Source organism: Fukomys damarensis, unplaced genomic scaffold (assembly GCF_012274545.1).
Source record: "Fukomys damarensis isolate Sample0158 unplaced genomic scaffold, DMR_v1.0_HiC HiC_scaffold_13, whole genome shotgun sequence".
NCBI classification, from domain to species: domain Eukaryota; kingdom Metazoa; phylum Chordata; class Mammalia; order Rodentia; family Bathyergidae; genus Fukomys; species Fukomys damarensis.
Window position 1 is genome coordinate 22,906,228 of NW_022900925.1, and position 18,783 is coordinate 22,925,010.

The 18,783-nt window shown below is 48.1% G+C and overlaps 1 protein-coding gene across 1 annotated transcript in view; it reads right to left on the minus strand.

Moving 5' to 3' along the window:
* Nucleotides 1-18,783, minus strand: part of Mmp28 (matrix metallopeptidase 28) — a 32,889-nt gene that overhangs the window by 5,519 nt on the left and 8,587 nt on the right. The window contains exons 4-7 of the mRNA XM_010621761.1: nucleotides 6,654-6,733; nucleotides 6,327-6,514; nucleotides 1,892-2,116; nucleotides 5-67 (exon numbers count right to left, since the gene is read on the minus strand). Coding sequence (XP_010620063.1) covers nucleotides 5-67; nucleotides 1,892-2,116; nucleotides 6,327-6,514; nucleotides 6,654-6,733 — 556 coding nt within the window. The remainder of the gene's footprint in view (nucleotides 1-4; nucleotides 68-1,891; nucleotides 2,117-6,326; nucleotides 6,515-6,653; nucleotides 6,734-18,783) is intronic.

Here is an 18,783-nt window from a genome sequence, read left to right on the forward strand (position 1 = left end):
CAGCGCTCGTCTAGGTCGAAGTGCGCCTCGCCCCGGCGAGGCAGGAAGGCGTGCGCTAAGGCGCCCCCTGCAGGCGGTGCAGAGGGTCAGCGTAAATCAGCCCAAGACTCCCGCCCGTACCCGCGCAGGGAAATGCCGCGGGCTGGGTGGGTGTTTGTTTTCTGCGGCACAATTCCCTGAGTGGTCTGGGAGAAGAAAAAGTGTGGAGGGGTGAGATGAATAAGCTGTAAGGCACGGACTCCTAAGAGACAGCATGGTGTAGAATCTGTGTCTCAGCTTCCTGACTGGAAAGTGGGAATGGTGATAATGAGCTACATTTGTCTTTGTTTTGTTGAGACAGAGTCTTGCTATGTAGCCTAGGCTGGACTCAAATTCACAGTCCTCCTGTCTCAGCCTCTGAGTGCTGAGTGCTTAATGCCGCCATGCTGGCTACTTTCAAAAAGATCTGGAAGGAGGAAGAGTGGTTATCTTGAGAAGAAACATGATGGGCCCTCTGTGCTGTATGTTGTCGTGTTCGGGACGTTTTGGATCAGTCTGCACACTGAAACGTGTACACGTATTTTCTGAGTATACCTATTCTTCCCTCCCTCTACCAGGGCTCCTCTGGGGGCCATAGGAATAAGCAGAGGGAGCTGGGTGAATCAGTAATTCGCAATTTCAGTAGGGTGCAAATACAGCTTCTTAAATATAGTTTCCCAAAATAAATAAGTAAACAGTAACTAAGTAAATAGGCAGCTTCCAAGGCTTCGTCCTGCACAGGCCACTTCTGCAGGGGCAGATGACTCTGACACAGGGTCAGCAAACTCCTGCCATCATGCTGTCCTAGAAGCTTGTGAATCCTGGCTTTGGCCTCTTGAAGCCCAGTTATAGAGGGGTGGACAGAGGTGGAGCAGTCATCAAAGGGAGACCCTGATGGGGTCATGAAGGTCCAGCTTCCTAGTCTGAGTACGCCTCGAATGGTGCCAAGTCCTGGTCACCGTGGCACTCACTGGGAGACAGAAGGGCAGATTTCAGGGAGGAGACCAGACTCAAAAGGACAAAGCATCTTCCCAAGTGAGAGAGCTGTTTGAGGAGACACATGTGCTTAGTTACTGGGCTCTGTGTGGGCACAGAAATAAACATGTAACGCAGGTGTCATGGGGCATGAGTTTCGTGGAAGGATGTGTGTAGCCTCCGTGCAGTTGCTGGTAAAGCCTTCTCCCTGACCCATGGCATCAGGCTCTGCTATAGGTGGGCCTGATGGAAAGCAGGATAGGCAAGAGAAGAGGCGGACCAAGTTCCCTGGCCACACAGAGCAGAAGTCCCCAACCTGAAGCTGTCCAACCAGGTTTCCTTCCTCACCGGGAATGAGGAGGCAAACAAAGAGCCCACTCTGAGGTCCTGAAAGCCAGAATCAGGCAGAATGGAAGAGATCAGTTTACAATGCAGCCAGATGTATTCAGGGTGGGGTCAGATGAGCCAGCTGTGGCTGTGGGTTTGGGAAGCCCTTCTGTGGCAGTTAGGGGTTGAACATCTCTGACTCTGTGGCAGTCAGCTGGAGGTAGCAGTGGCTACTGGATTTTCTTAAGGTCTAGAGAATGAGAAGCACAGGCCTGTCTAGAATTGGTGTGTGACTGGGGCCTCAGAGGATTCTCCCAGATTATAGTATGCTTTAGAATTTGCAAAGCACTTTCCAAGCAGAACCTCCTCTGACTGTCCCTTCAGACATGTAGTACACAATAGGGCAGGAACCACTGTTCCGTTTTACAGAAGAGAGCACTGAGGGTTCTCTGGAGGGGGATACAGTTTCCCCTTGGCCGGAGGGAGAGTGGATACTCCACTGCCACCCCCAGACTGCCTCGCCTAATTGGGCTTCCCTCCTGCCGTATGGAGACAGCCTCTTTGTCAGCACCTGGACCATCGAAGGCATTGCTCAGTCCGTCGTTGTGGTCTCCTTGGAAGAAAGTGAGGCGGATGTCTGCGGGGACTGTGGCTGGGGCCTCCCAGAACTCCAGTGCTGAGACGTTGCTCCACAGCTGGAAGGCAGCGTGCACGGCGCCCCGGACTTCAGGCTCAGGCAGGCGCTCAGGCCAGTTCACCAGGCGGTAGGAGAGGTGCTGTTTGTACCATTTGTTGCCTGCCACCCAGAAAGGCCACATTGGTCACACTTGATCCCCGTGATGGGGGAAAGTCCCCTTACGTTGCAGGAGAGGGCCTCCCTCAGGGAGTCCCTGATCTCATGGGAAAAACAGACCCTCCTGAGGGAACCCTCATTCATGAGGCTTGCCTTGACCTGACCCTAGTGGTGTGGCCTGGGGATGGAGGAGATGTAGTCTTTGCCCAGCCAAAGTCCCTACCTGGAGGAGTCTTAACCCCTGTTCTGGGGCCTCATTGTTCTCCCCAGCCTGCACTGAGCCTGAAAAAGCTCTGCTGCTGGTAACAAATGTGCAGCTACAGGGAGGAGAGGCACTGAGGTCACAGCTGTGACTGCCCTCACCATTCTCCACCCCTCACATCCTCCTGCCACCTCCCAGAGGCTCCACCCTGCCCTGTCCAGTGCAGTGGGCCTGCAGATGGCCGACAACCCTAAGACCCATTTATCTGAGGTTGTTCCCTGCCCCCTTGCCCTCCTCCTCACTTCCTCAGGGACTCTGGAGAGCTCAGAGGTAAAAACAAATAAGAACAAAGGGTGTATTTTGTCACTGACCCAGGGAAAGTTTTCCGTCTCTGCTTAGTTAAGAGTTTCTCTCCCCATGCCCCAAACCTTGGTTCCTCCCTGAGGGCTGGGCCTCTGCCCTCTGCCCCAGCCCCAAGTCCACCATTATCACACACCGGGAACAGGACAGCTGGAAGTCCAGCTCTGGAGTTTCTCCTAGGCTCTTTCTGAGCCCTCCGAACTCCCGGGTTGAGACTGTGACGCCAAGAAGGCTTGCAGCTTGCCAGCAAAACTTCTGGGCCCGGGATGGGGTAACTGAGACCCAGGGGAAGGGTCCTGTCCAGAGTCACAGAATGAGTGAGTAGCTGGGCTTGGCCCTGACCCCTAATCTTTCCATTATGCCGGAGAAGCAGGCACATTTGCTGGGACTTACAGGCTTACAAATCTGCCCAGACAGCACTCCTCTGGTTTGAAGCAGCGACAGAGAAGGTGTCGGGAGCAGCACCCGTGGAAATGGAGGTGGGGTGTGTCCCTTCTCCCGCCCCTGAGCCAAGCTCCATTCAAGGCAATGCTGCTTTCCTGGGCCTGTGTGGCCTGGCACCCACCCAAGCCCTGCCTCTCAGGCAGTGACCAACTCTGAGGCAGGGAAGAGAGACAGAGTGATTCTCAGAAAGGGAGGGAGAGAGGGAGCGCCGGGGGTCCAGAGGCGTGGCTGATGGTTTATTACATACCAGAAATACTCTGCTCATTACTATAAAGTTTTTGCTGGGCACAGACTGGCCAGCCCTTGACTTTTTCTCACCCAGTGATGGGTGGCTGACTCTCAGACTCTTTCTCCCCCACCACAAACAAGTGGTGAGTTGACTTACTCTACTCTTGTGCAATTAGGGGGGACCTTCGCTTGATGGACAGGAAAGGGGAAGGCGGTCAATCATTTCATTTTAGGTAGTGAGTGAAGATGACCGGTCTCAGGATAGAGATCCTTTGCAAAACTGGTGTACGTATGTCTGTGTGTGTCTGCGTGCAAGGGTGGGCAGGTGCATGTATGTGTTTGGGGGAAGGACAGGGGTTGAACAGGAACAGGAATTGGGAGAAAATGACTACTTTCCTTGGGAGAAGGGCAAGGTCAGGGGTCATGGGTGCACTGCCAGGAAGGAAGGAACTGGGGGGGGCAGTAGCCCTCTCCCTCACTGTCCTCCTCCAGACTGGCGCTTAGAGAACATTCGCCACTTCAGGCCCCGTCCTAGATTGCGGGCTGGGCAAGGCTTCTAGGGCCACCCGCAGGTCCCAGTAGCACCTGGCATCGCACCTCCTACACCCTTGTTCCGAAGTCCTGAAGGGAAGAGGATGGGGAAAGCAGCTGGGGAGGGGAGGGGTGCTAGAACCTCTGCATGGGAAGGACCCTAGGAGCCTGACTCCTAGCAGGCAACTGATGCTGTAGAAAGAATATGGGTTGGCATCCCAGGACCTCTACTCACAAACTCACACAAATTATGGAAGATCCCCAAGCCTCAGTCTCTCCACCTGCAAAGTGGGTTAATAAGATTTACCTCATCGTAAGGTGTGAGGCTTAAATGCAACAGCAGTGCAAAGCTGCCTGACATGTGACAGGTGCTCAGTAAATATCTGTTCTCACCTCCTTCTGTCTCCCCACCAGATAAGCCATGTTCCCACCCCCCAATGCCCTCCAGCTCTGTGAAGGAACAGGGGAGCTTAAATATCAGGCAGAGAGGAGCAGGTACTGAGAATGAGGTTGGCTGATTGAATAAATAAATTTGTATTTAAAAATAAAAATACCATTATTTGTTGTTCATCTGAAATTCAGATCTAACTAAGCATCCTGTATTTTATCTGGCAACCAAGTGTCACTGTCCTCTGTCCAAAAGGGAGGCCCCAGTTAGGCTAGTGACAAGCACAGAAACCATTAGATACCTCTTTAGGACCTAGAAAAGGAAGACAGCCAAGAAAAGCACCCTCAGAACTCAGGCCCTGAGAGCAGCTGCACAGACTGTGTGTGTGGCTGCCCCATTTCCCACTGCCTCTCACAACAAGCCCTTGCACTCAGTAATCAGGGACCAACTCTCCTTTGCAACCTTCGAGGAATGGGGTCTCAGTGAGCAAAGTATGGCGAAGACTTGAACCCAGAACCTCCTGCTCCGGGGACCAAGTTCTCTGTTCTACGGGCACCTCATGAGCTCAAACCTCTCCTCTCCTACTTCACCCTGCCCTTCTGCTTCCCAGAAACCCAGTGGGAGGCAGGACATGTTGAGCCTGGGCCCCATCACCGACACCATGCTTTACCAGGAATGCCGTCAACAGAACGAGGCACCCAGAGTGGTTGGATGCAGAGATACATCAGTTTTGGATCAACAACGCTCGGGGATGCCCACCCTCTAACTTCCCACAGTTTCTTTATGGCTTGGTTAGGAAATGGAAACAAACTATGTATGTGCCTTTGGTCCTGTTCCTATGCATGTTATTGGTGAAAGCAGTTAATGATTAAAAGTACAGGGCCTCAAGTGCTCACAATTAGTAAATTAGTAAAACTAATTGTAGATGAAAACCTGACTGAAAAAAATAACCTCATCTTGCTAGCAATCTTGAAAACTGCAAAAATTGATCCAAGAAAATTAGACTTAGTAAGAACAATTGTAATACAGGAATTACACGCGGCAAAATTTGTTATTTGCGAAAAACCAATGGAAGCATCAAATCTCTTCATATATCTCAGGTCTGTCTGTAATATTTTGATTCAGGAAAATAAAAAAGATGAAGAGGAGAAGGAGGAGGAGGACTGTGACTGCAGCTCAGTGGTGGAGCTCCAGGCCCTGGGTTAGATCCCCAGCGCTGTAAAACAAACCGACAAAAGACAAAAGGGGGTGTTTTAGCTCAGCGGTCCCACTGCCTGCCTTGAAAGTTCAAGGACCTGAGTTCGATCTGATACCAAAAAAAAAAAGAGAGAGAGAAGAAAACAAAGCCACAGAAAGAGAAAAACACAACAACAGATACTGTACTACGTAAAATGTGTTCTGATGAAATGCTCAGAACAGGAAAACTCTCAGAGGCAGAAAGTAGATTAGTAGTTGCCAGGGGTTGCAAGGAGGGGAAAATGAGGAATAACCGTTAATGGACATGGGATTTCTTTTTGGGGTAATGAAAATGAATTAGATGGTGGTCATGGTTGCACAATTCTACAAATATTCTAAAAACCACTGGGCCGAACACTTTGAATGGATAAATCGCATGGTATGTGAATTCCATCTCAATAAAGCTGTTAAAATGTCCTATGAACAGAATAACAGATTAATGAACCCCACCTTTGTCGACTCACTGTTATAAAAATAATCGATTCGGGTGAAGATAACTTTAGTAAAAAAATAAATGAAAAGTGTTGGCAATAGTTTAACTGTCCTGCATAGGAAAATGGATCTAGGAATTAAGTGGGCTTGATCTGGAAAATAACTTGTACAGCGAAACTTCATCAGTGGGAGTAACCCCGATTTAAATATCTGTATCCACAAACCACGGATACCCTGAGTGAAAAGGTCCTACTGGTCCACCCTTCCCCTGCCTCGGGAAGAGAGGGTACTGACCAAGCCCCGTCCCGGACTGAGCTGTTTTTCTGGCCATGGGCTTCAGGACATTGGTCCCCTCTCCGCCCCCCGTCCAGCTGGGTTCCAACAGTGCTCACCTTGCTTTGTAAAGCGTTTCCTGCGCCTCATTTTGGCCCGGCGTCCAGCAAACGGTGCACTGATCCGCTCTGCCCAGGTTGCATGACTGTCAGTGTCTGCGACCCCGCAGCGGGGCCGTGTCATCTGACGCAGGGTGGCACGGTCCAGTACACCACTGACAGGCAGTCGAGACACCCACTGGAACTCTCTACCAGGAGGAACAGAGATGAAGGACCACAAAGGGAGGGACGAGGACCATCCTCCTGGGACGTGGCCGTTCAGGACAAGGGAGCCTGTCAAAGCTTTGCACCCCACACCCTCTGGTTCTCCCCGTCCCTCCATCCTACCTGATGGCATTGCTGAATCGAGCGGAGGAGAGACCTTTGGAGACCTGATTATTGAGGTAGCCATACTTCTCCAGGAATGCCTGTGGGAGAGAGGAACAACAGCCTTTCCTACCATGTGGCATCTTTCCCCCTCTCCTGGTATCCAAAATGTCATGGCACACACATCCTGCTCAGTTTCACCTCTTGTCCCAAGAGAAAACTCTAGCAGAAAGAGTCCTGGAATTAAAGTCAAAAGAACCTGGACTCAATTCCAGGCCACCAGGACTAGATGGATGATCTTAAGCAAGTTGCTCGATATTTCTGAATATTTGGTTTTCTTACCATTTTATGGCACTGCTAGAAACCTAGCAAGGCACACCAGACAGTTATGGGCTCTGGGGTCAGGCTGGCCTGGGTTTGAATCCCAGCTAGCACATTGTTTCTCTATAATAGTACTTACTCTTCAGGGTTACTTCTAAGGACTGATCACAGTAACACTTCTAAAGCACTTAACACAGTGCCGGTCGCATTGGAAGGACCACACAGAGTGGCTAATATTGTGTGTTGTGTAAATGCACCATTCATCTCTATCAATTTGTCCCAGAATAGCTAAGCTTTCTAGGAAGTGCTAAGGTATTGGTCAGAAGTGGATCGGGTACTAGCTCTGCCGTGCCAGCCTTGAAAATTACTCTTTGACTCTGGTTTCTTCCTCGACAGTTCTCACCCCAAATGCAGACACAGTTAAGGCTCTATGACAATAAGTACATTCACCCTCAATCTTACAAATGATATAAAAACTTGGCTTTCTAGAGATGTATATTTCAATTAGAAACACTCAGCTTCTTTCATTCGTTAATTCATACGGTGTGCCAGGTGCAAAGGTAATTAAGACATCTCTAGAGAAGCTTATCCACTAGTGGTTAGAGACAGACAAAGAAAGGTAACAAGTAAGTAGGGATAAATTGGTGCTATGAAAAAAAGAAACCACACGATGCGATTGAGAATAATTTAGAAACTCGATAAGTAACAAGATGAAGAAAGACCTCATAGGCATAGGTGTCCATGCCTGTATTCCAGCTACCTGGGGGGCCACGACAGGAGCATTGCAAGTTCAAGGCCAGCCTGAGTGAGACCCTGTCTCAAAATGAATAAATAATAAAGAATACAGTGATAGCACTCGCGTAACATGCACCTGGTTCTGGGTTCAATCCTCAATACCATACCCCATACACACACTCCAGAGAAGCAACTATCTGATGTGCATCCTAAAGAACAAGAGGCAGCCAGCCAGGCAGACGCAGATGCAAAAGCCCTGAGCTGGACGTGACACTGTCTTGGCTAGGAAACGGAGGGAAACAGCGTGAAGAAGCTGGATGGGAGGTGTGGGCCAGGGTAAGAAGCGCACACTTATTTAATCTTGCTGATGGATTAACTGGGGAACGAAAGAAAGAGAGGAAACCGGGATGGCACCTAAGATTTTGGTGCCTCGGAAGGTCCTGCCATATGTTGTCTGAGGACACCTAAGGGAGGGACAGATCAGGGAGGGTGAGCTTGAGGAGTGTGGGGGTGTCAAAGAGGTGCCAGCTGTATGATCCCAGACCTCAGCGAAGCAGCAGTCTTTTTGTGTGAAATGATGTAAATCTGTGGCCCTGGTGAGATCCCCCTGGGGAATTAGGATAATTAGAGGTTGTCCCGCAGTCCCAGGGCCCTTTAGTGCCCACCTACCCTCCCGTACCTGGAAGCTACTTTCCCAGTGACCAAGTTCTCTGAGACCAGTGGAGAGAAATGAGTGACTCATGCTCCTCACCTATCACCAGTCCTACTCTCGGGGAGACGATGCCCTTGGCCTCCTGCTTGCCTGTCTCACTATTACGGCCCCATGAATGTCACCGCGGATAAAAAATAAAGTCACCTAAGCAGCTTAGTTCCTATACAGGCAGGGTCTCTTCATTTTCACTCCTGTGTGGTGTGTTATTAAACAGATAATTTTCTGTCTGTCTTGTTCTCTTCCCCTCACTATTCTTTGCTGGATCCTTTTTTTTTCCTCATTGAGTTTATTGGTACATTTTAGGGATACAGTGCAGTTACATTCATTATTGGGATCTTGCACCTTTACCTGACAGGTCTTGGTTCTCATTTTTTCCCCTTGTCCCTGCCCTCCCTTCTCCCCCTCCTCCCCTCTCCATTTACAAACACTTTATTTCCATTTTTTCACTCTCTCGTATTTTTTTCTTTTCCCTTATTCCCTTTCCCCTACCCTTCCCACTTTCCCCACACCTTTAGCCCTTTTCTTCCTATTTCACATTGTCAGTTATCTCATTAGGATCTTGTGTACTATTATAGTTTATTCACACCAGAGAAACTATTCGGTATTTACACATGTGTGACTTATTTATTTCACTTAGGCGTATATCCACAATAGCTTTGCTGGATTTCTTAAAGCAAAATAAACCCAAGCATAGCCGTTGCCTTGCAAAGAAGACATAGCTGGAAATGAGGCCAGACGCCAAGAGCCAGAGTTGGCAAGCCCTGGAGTCTCTGAGTCTCCAGCCGTCTTGTGGATTTCATTTACAGCTGTCTTCAGCCACCTGTACGGAAGCCACTTCCACAAACTAATGCCACAAGGAATCCTCATTTTAGAGAGCAGAGCACTTTCCAAGTCGTTTTATTGTTTTTCTGTATTGATCTATGAGCATGTGCACACTATTGTTTTTCTTTCTTTCCCTTTTTATTTTTTATTTATTTATTCTAGGAGCCTCCATCTCTCCGCCCACAATGTGAGAATAAGATGAATCTCACAGGATTCCCAGAACTAAATAGAACGTAGAGCCTAGCGCATAGTAAATGCTCAATAAACCATGGATCTAGTTGATTCGTGTAAGAGGGAACATTAACAACAGGCTTCTGGAATGCAGCCCCCATGTAATGTGGGAACTGCTCTGAACAAGGCACTTATACTTTTTCTCACTTCGGAGGCCTCTAACTCATATTTGCTTTACTTCTGCCTGATGCCTGTTCTCCTTCCTGCTGCCTCCCCTTCCAAGGCTGGATAAGAGGCTTTCTAAGGGAAGCCAGGGAATTAGCATTTCCTTAGAGGCAGTTTTGCTGGGTAAATGACTTGGGAGAGTCCAGGTCACAGGTTCACCTGGCTGGCACTCCCCTGTTCCTCTCCCGGGAACCCGCCCAGCCCTTATCAGGTTAGTTGGCTCAGGTTCTGGAACAGTGAAGCCTCGGACAGAGGGGGAGGGAGGGGAAATTGTCTGGCGGTGCCTCCCGTTTCCTGGCTGGGCTGCTGTGCCTGGCACTCTGGCAAGCAAGGTAGGGTGGAGTGTGGCTTCGGGGGCCGTCGGAGGGGAAGCTCTGAGGTCTGGGACCCTGCTGTTGTATGGCAGAGTTGAATTCCCAGTAAACAGAATGAATATGTGCCCAAGGACACCAGCCAGAGGCGCTGAGAGGGTGAGAAATGACATTTTTAAGAATCTGACATTGTATATTCCATAAAGCAATGAAATACTTTAATGGGCAGTATCAGATGTATGGACTCTCAAACTTATGTGTAGCACATGTATATTAAAATTCCTGACCAGCAGAAAAGTTCCCCTTACTAGTGTCTGTGCTGAGTTCTCTCAAGTGCTGCGGAATGGGGCTAAGCTGTGCTCCTGAGGAAGCTGGCCAGACCCCCTCTGCTCCGCTTGCTGTGCCTCAGTTAACCCCGCAAGGGTGAGAAAAATGCCAAAATCTGTAGCGAGAAAGCAGGAGTGTGGGGTAGAGGGAATCCCCGGAGAACCAGGCAGAGGACCAGCTCTCGTCTCAGTGCGGTGCTGCTTGCCTCGGGAGAGCCATTTCTCCCATAAGCTTCCATTTTGGGGGCTTGCCCTGGGGACTCTACGCTCCGCCTGCCCCACATCGAGGAGGCAATGTCCGGGCTGCTCCTCTCAGCTTCAGATTCGAGCCCATGGTTCTCCTCTGTTCTCCACTCGGCCTCTCTCCTGGGCAGCCCTGGGCTTGAGCTAAAAGGAGCACCAGTTGGAGGGCTGTGCCCCTTAGGTGACTCACCCTGCTCTGGCCTGAAAGTTGTGCCAACATGCCTTGCCCACTTGGTTAGGGATGGGGCCATTTTCCTGGCGAGTCACCTCTGAAAGTCCCTGGGAGGGGCTGTGATTCTGGCAGAAAATAGTTCCCCTAGGGCCATCCAGCGAGGTGGGACTGGAACTCTGGGGGTTCTAGTTCTGCATTGGCCCTGACTTGTCGTGGGAGGGTGTGTAGGGCCCAGCCCATTTAGTGCCTGAGGGAAGAGGAAATGGTAGCCATTTCTGAACCGGCAAGACTAGCAGTGAGGTGTTAGCAATGAACTGAGCCACTGGATTGGCAGGGCAAGAGTGCCGGACTGAGAGACCTGAGTTTCATTCCCGTTGCTGCTGCTGTGTCCTCAGACAAATGCCGTCCTCTTTGGGCCTCAGGCTCCTCTTTTATAAAGTGATGGGGTTGGATTAGAGTGCGTAGTTACACTCCATCTCTCTTTTAGCCTGGCTTCTGACTGACTGACTAGATGTGAGAGCTATGGTGAAGCTACTTAACCTCTCTATGCCCCAAAGTAGAAAATGAGGGAGAGAATGTTGCTTTACTTTCTCACAGGAGCAGCATCATGAGCATTTAATAAGAAAATGTTTGGGGAAAGTTGGGGACAGTTGTCTTATTAAAAATGTTATTTTTGTCAGGTGTGCACACCTGTAATCCCAGCACTATGGAAACCTGAGGCAGGAGAATCACAAGTTTGAGCATAGTTGGGTAACTTAGCAAAGCAGCAAGACCCTGTCTCAAAATTTCAAGAGGGGCTGGTGATATAGCTTGGTGGAAAGGCTATGGGCTCAATTCCCTGGCACCAGAAAAAAAAGTTATTTTTACCTATGGGTAATAAAGCTTTATTGCTGGAAGGGACCAGATGGCCTCAAAGTCATGGTGATCCTCCTGCCTCAGCCTCCCAAGTGCTGCGATTACAGGCATGCATCACCCATGCCCAGCTTGGAAGGGACTTTTGGTAGCTGAGTCTGGGTCTCATCCTCCTAGACATCCTCCACATCAAAGAATTTCAGCAGCAGAAATAAAACCAACGCTTGAAAAACTGCAAAGTGGCAAACTCATGCAGAAACCACGTTGCTTTACCTATGACATAGCCCATCTTATATTTTTGTGATGATTTTTGTTTCTCAATTGTGACTCTGTAGGTCTGCCTTATCCTTCAAGTACATCTTTAGCTTCATTAACTAAGTCAGCACGCAAGGGATGATAGCGATTTTTGCCTTGACATGTTCCGTACATAAAAAATGTGATCTTCTGGTAATAGGGAGCACATAGGCCCTTGACAACTATAAGGCTTTTAAAGGTATTATCCCTTTTATGAACCTCATAATCACTTTGTAAGAACATAGCCAGGACAGGTGTTTTTATTTCCATTTGAAACAGAGAACAACATTAAGTCTCAGGGGAGTAGGGTTTCTTGTCCAAGTATCCTAATGAATGGCAGAACCAGTACTTGAATCCGAATTCTCTGACCTCCAGCCCAGGATATCTTGTTTTACATTTAAACAAGTGACGCCCCTGAGGCCTTAGCACTGAGGAAGAGGGGCCGAGCTGCTCTTTCCACCAGTGAGCTGGCTCTTAATTAGGAAAAAGGTAAAGCAGAATATTTCCGTCTGGATTTCTGCTGCCTTCTCTGCAAGGGGTCTGGGCAGAGCAGAGGGAGGAAGCTGCTCAGACATAGGATCCCATGGCTTTCAAACAGAGGCTGGGGTCCTGCCTCCCACTACACCCCAAGCAGGTGGTCCGACAAGCCAGAGGCACTCAACAGACTGAAGCTGTTCCTTCCAAAGGTCAACATTTGCTTTCCAGGTGCCCTGCTTTCCTCTCCCACCTCCCGGGGGTGCTGGGAAGGTCTCAGCACAGCGGGATCAGCTCAGCTCCTCCTTTCTGCTTTAGGCAGAGGGTTCCCCCTCCCTTCTGGCTCCTTCTCTTCTTTCCTTCTTCTCCTATCCCCTGGTCTCATTATCCACAAAGTTCCTTCTGGGCACAGCCTAGATAATTCTGGCTGTATCCTCTTCCTTCTTTCATTTTCTGTCCCCGAAGAAGATTGAAAGCATTAGCTGATCAGTGTCCACCTAGAACCCATCTTACAGATTTTCTAATGTGAAATAACCATACTGTGTGTCCTCACTAAGCTGTGGGGGAGAGGTTAGGGCACCAAATAATACCCTACCCAAGGCTGAGTTTAGAGAAAAACTGTCCAACAGAATCTGCCTATGTTCTTTCTTCCACTACCCACCTCTTACTAAACTTCTTAATTTTCTTTTTCTTCATTTCCTTTGTGGTGCAGATTGAACACAGGCTTTTGCACATGCTTGGCAAGTACTGAGTATGTCCCAGCCCCTTTTTATTTTGTTTTGAGACAGTCTAACTACATTGCCTGGGCTGGCCAAGAACTCGCCATCTTCCTACCTCAGCTTCCCAGGTAGCTGGGATCACAGGTGTGTGCCACCACACCCACATCGATTTCTTCATTTTCATACTGTCTCGACAGACGACTTTCCATCAATGTGTGGCCCTCTGGGACCCTTCGGCCCCCCTTTCGTACTTCTATTCACCCTGTATCCACGAGTCACTCTGCTGAACTCTTGGGAACGCCGTCCACACCCGGGCTTCTGGGTTGCTGACTCACAAAAAAGTCAAATGAATGGCTCTGGGGTATGGGAAACGGACATCACATCTGGGGTTGGATAGTCTACCGTAGCTATAGTTCCAACATCTCCCTAGAGAAACAAATGATTCAGCTCCTTGTTGTATTGGCATCCTCACAATGAGAGTGAGGAGATACTGGAAATACTTCCTGGTTGTTCTAAAGAAGGTCCAAGCAAAGACAGACCCCTTGGGACGGTCTGCCCTGATGCCAGAGGCCAGAGCCTGGCTGGGAATGGGAGGGGGGCTAGGGTGATGATGTCATTCATTAACCCTCATTCTTGCAATTCAGGGCTGAGGGTTTTACTACTTACAAGTATTGTGAGCAGCTGTAGTTTTCCTAAGCGGGCAACAATGAACTTGTTCATAACACAGCCTTGGAAGCAGTAAGTCTTCTGCCAGACAAAGCCCACTCTTGAAAGCCTCCAAGTTTATTACTCTGTGTGTACATAGGGGACATAACAGTAGTACGGCCATGCACACAGGTTGCAGGCAGACTTGGGAACACAGATACATACAGACAGACAGATGGGCAGATGATGTAGCTATACACACACACACACACACACACACACACACACACACACCCCCCACACACAATCAATGTCAGAGCTAGAGAAAATCTTAGTAAGTCACTAAGAAATTTAGCCTCCTTACCCAGGCATGGTGGCACATGGCTGTATTTCCAGTTACTTGGAGACTGAGGCAGGAGCACTGCAAGTTCAAGACCAGCCTGGGCAATTTAGTGAGGCTGTCTCAAATTAAAAATTTTAAAAGGGCTGGGAAGGTAGCTCAGTAGTAGAGCACCAGCCTCATAAACGTGAGGCCCTCAGTTTAATTCTAATACTGGGAAGAAAAGTCCCCTTATTTTACAAGGAGGAAGTACAGCTCAGAGAAGTGAGGAACAAGCCTACAGTCACACAGCTTTTATTATTTCTTCCCTTCTAGGTCCCTTGGGATAAACCTACTCTTTTCCTTGTTTCTTTACAGTGGAAATTTTGATGGTTGATCTAAAACCTTTCTTCTTTTCCACTATATTTAAAGCTGTCAATGTCATTCTAATCATTAATTTAGCTACATCCCAAAATGTCAGTATGAAATTCTGTGTTTTCATTATTAGTCAGTTTCAAAATATTTTCTAATTCTGTGATTTCATTGACCCAGGGATGATTTAGAAATGTGTTGTCTAATTTCAAAATATGTGGGACTTGCTAAATATCTTATTATTAATTTCTAATTTTTATTTATTTGTGGTTTTGTTTTGTTTTGTTTTAGTACTGGGAATCAAATTCATGACCTTGCGCTTGCAAGGCAGGCACTTGCACCACTGATCTGCATCCCCAGCCCTGGGTTTTTTTTTGAGACAGGATCTCTCTATATAGTTCAGGCCTGCCTCAAACTTGCTGCTATCCTCCTGCCTCAGCGTCCCAAGTGCTGGGATTACAAGTGTGTGCCACCACATCAGATTTCTAATTTACTTGTGCTTTGGTCAGAGAACATAATCTGCAAGATTTCCATTTTTGAAATGCAGTCATACTTATTTTATGATCTAATATATGGGTTAACTTGGTAAATAATTCACTTGAAAGAACATATATTCTGTAGTCCTTAAGTGTAGTTTTCTGTCAGTATCAATTGGGTCAAGATGATTGACTGTGTTGATCAAGTCTTCCACATATTTACCGATTTTTTTAAAACCTACTTGTTCTACTCATTATTGAAAGAGGAATATTAAAATCTCCAATTATCCAGTCACAAAAGACCACATTTTACATTTTATGTGATCCAATCATATGGAATTTCCAAGATATAAAAAGGTAGGCAGAAATTAGTCTGCAGATCTTGTCAAGGCTTGCTTTTAAATTGGTGTGCGTGCGTGCATGTGTGTGTGTGTGTGTGTGTGTGTGTGTGTGTGTATGTGTGTGTGTGGCTTCCTTAAACCATCTTAGTACATCCTTAACCTATTTTAGTCCACTTAGACTTAATATTGTACCAACATCAGAATGCTTTACACTTCCCACTAACACATCCCATTTCCTACTTCACACCTGACACTCCTGATTTACAACCGTAGGATTGTTTTCCTGCCCCCACACCCTGTGCTCCTGTCATAAGTCCAGCCTACCATGTCATTGTTTAGCCTTAAACAGCTGTCCTTTCACAAAATTATGACAAGGAAAGAAATATTTCATGTCTACCGATTTCTGAGCTTTGTAGAGCAGGTCTTACTTTAGACCATGCTCCTTACCCGCAGTGTGTTCAGGCATTTTCCTTTTTTGTCTGGGCCAGACCTTCACCACGTCCCAGAACTTCTCCAACTTCTATAGTCTTCTGTTCTCAGTTACACAGCAGCTGTTCTTTGCTAAGCCTCACAGAGTCTCAACCTGCACACACCAGCGTGGTCCTCAGGCGAGGGTTTGCAGTGGACCCCCACACAGACTTATGGGAACCCCTTTCACTGCCATCCTCTCCTCTGTGATGCACTACTCCATGGATTCCAGCTGCCTCACCAGCCCTGAACTCTGGCTTTTGCCACCTCAGCGCAGCTGGACTTTGATCTGCTTTTGAGGTCTCATTCCCCGCACTCTGAAAATTATCCCAGAGCTAAGAGCCACGGTGATCGTAAGGCTCACTCTGTGTTTCCCTTCTGGGATGACTGTATTTTCCTAAATGACCACAACGGTATCTCCCATTCTTGTACTCGTCCTACAAATACTTGTCCCACCAAGTGTAGGCTGGAGGTTGCCTCCCCTTCAACCTGGGTGGGGCTTGGGACTGCTCCAGCCAGTGGAGTACAGCAGAAGTGATGCTAAACAACTTCTAAGTCTAGGTCATAAAAATGATTAATTTGTTCTCCCTCCCCCACCCCACCATCCTTAAGACTCACTATGCTATGAGGAAGCCCAAAGGAGCCCACGGAGAGAGATCATGTGGACAGATGGACATGGCCCAAAATTGAGTCCCTCAGGCGACAACCAGCACCAAGGACCAGAAATGTGAGTAAACAGCCTTTGGAGGAGCCCAGCCTCAGACATTTAGAACAGAGATAAGCTGCCCTGAGTGCCCTGATTGAAATGCTGACCCACAGTATCTGGGGACTTAATAAAGGATTGCTTTATTTCACTAAGTTTTGGGGTAATTTGTGATATAGTCATAGTTACTGCAACACCACCTCTAAGGAACTGCATCTCTAAGGTATTTATTGTCCAATATTGAAAATAGTTGCCTCACACATTTTGTCCTGTGGTATTGTTGGGGGAGAGGTAGTCTCCATGCCAGAACCGTGTGTGTGTGTGTGTGTGTGTGTGTGTGTGTGTGTGTGACTGGGGATTGGACCTGAGTGGCACTCTACCACTTAGCTACATTCCCAGCCCTTATACTTTTATTTTGAGATAGGATTTTGCTAAGCTGTCCAGGCTGTTTTTGAACTTTTGATCTTCCTGCCTCAGCTTCCTGGAGTACTTGGGATTATAGATGTGCACCATCATTCCCAGCTACCTAGCCAAGACTCTAAATAATATTATCTAAATAATGACAAAGATAATTTTGATATCAATAATACTGACAGCAACTGATATCTATGTACTAGAAACTATACTGAGGATTTTACATACATTTATCTCCATGAAACCATACCCCAGTCTTGTGAAATAGGTATTTTTAAGTCCCATTGGTTAAATGAATTGCGCTGGTTTGCATACAGTCTGGAAGCCCATGCAGTTAACCATATAGAGACACAGATTCGTACACAATTTCACACATTTATGTGTATGTATGTACATGCACAGACAACAGACACATTATACTTTCCAGAGTTTTTGTGCTTTTAAAGTATTTCTTATGCTCAGAGTTAAAAATCCCCTTCCCCCATTTATGTTAATTAGATTGAAAGAGACTCAATCTGCTAGATATTAAGTTTCCCAAGCATATCCCAAGATGAAATTCTCTCCATCTGGGGCCACCACAGGCATGGGTGGCAGAAATACTGTCTCTGTTCCCCTGCCAATGATGGCCCAGGACCGAACTCGGTGGGAGGTGGAGTGAGACCCTTAACAAGACTTGGCTTGGTAGAAGCCATCTCCTGGGGCCCAGGGACTCTGTAAGTGATATTGTAAGAGTCCAAATTCACAGAAACAATGTGATTTCTTGACTATACAAAAGTACAGAGCACAAAGAAAGAGACCAGGGCCTGGAAGGGGAGGGGCTCAAGCAATCCGAGAGGATCCCTTGTTGGAACAAGTTCTTTCCCAAGTATTTCAGAGGCTGGGTGTGGTGGCAAATACCTGTAATCTCAGCTGCTGGGGAGGCTGAGGCAGGAGGATTCAAAGTCCAAGGCTAGTATGGGCCACGTGGTGAGACTCTGTCTCAAAATAATTTTTTTTTAAAGGCTGGGGAGATAACTCTGTGGTGGAGCACTTGCTCGTCACACTCAAGGACATAGGTTCAATCCCCAGTTCTGCAAAAACAGAAACAAATGTTCCGGAGCAGTGATAGGAGCTGGCAGGTGAAAAAAAAGATTCATTCAGAGAGGCCATTCTCTTTCTGGAGGGTTCCCAAATTCACCTGGCCCCTTCTAGGAAAGGGGAGTAGGGAGGATACCTAGAAGCTCCCAAATGTCTGCTTTAGGGCAAGAACGAAATTCTTAGAGGAGCAAGTCTCAGGACAGAGCACTGGGATCAGTGATTTAGAATATATGTACATCACATCTGAATAGTGGCCAACGGATCCTATCCTTGAGAAGGATAACACGGAGATGCTTCCTCGGGGAAGAAAGAAATGATACTGCTATGCTGTTACAATCACCTTTATGTGGAAAACAGATGGCCCCAAAATCGATTCCCGCCCCATCTTGGAGGGAAAAAAAAATCCCCCCTTGTGCAACCCTGCAGCACAAAGTCAAGTCAGTTGCAGAAGAGAGAAATGGGAAATCTTTGGTTCACCCCACCACCACCACCACCCCTTTCAAATTCAGTCCTGAAGTACTGTTTAAAGCTCCTTATCAGTACATGGAGGGAACATGGTTCAGAGCTGTTTAAACGAGTGCGCTAGCTAAGCAGGGGAGCCCGCGAGTTGGCTGGAGGCCAAGGCTCTCCCAGAGTCCAGGCAGTCAGCAGGACGCCCTCCGCTACAGCCCCTGGGGGCTTTTCCGGTGAAAGAACGTCTATTTCCCCCAGTCTAGGCGGTGAGGGTCGGGGTTCCCGATCACCTCTAGCTTACCAGTCCCAGAGCTGACCGGTCCCGTCCGGTCGCTGTCCCCGCCCCGGCCCGCGTGCTTGTGTGTTCCCAGCCTCGGCGCGGGGAAGAATTCTGCCCGGCTATGTGCAAGTGTGAAGGGGGCACGGGCCAGTGAGAGGGCACCGCAGACTGTGCGCTCCGAGGGCAAAGGCTCCGTCAGACAACCGCGTACCTCCGCCTCCTGGCG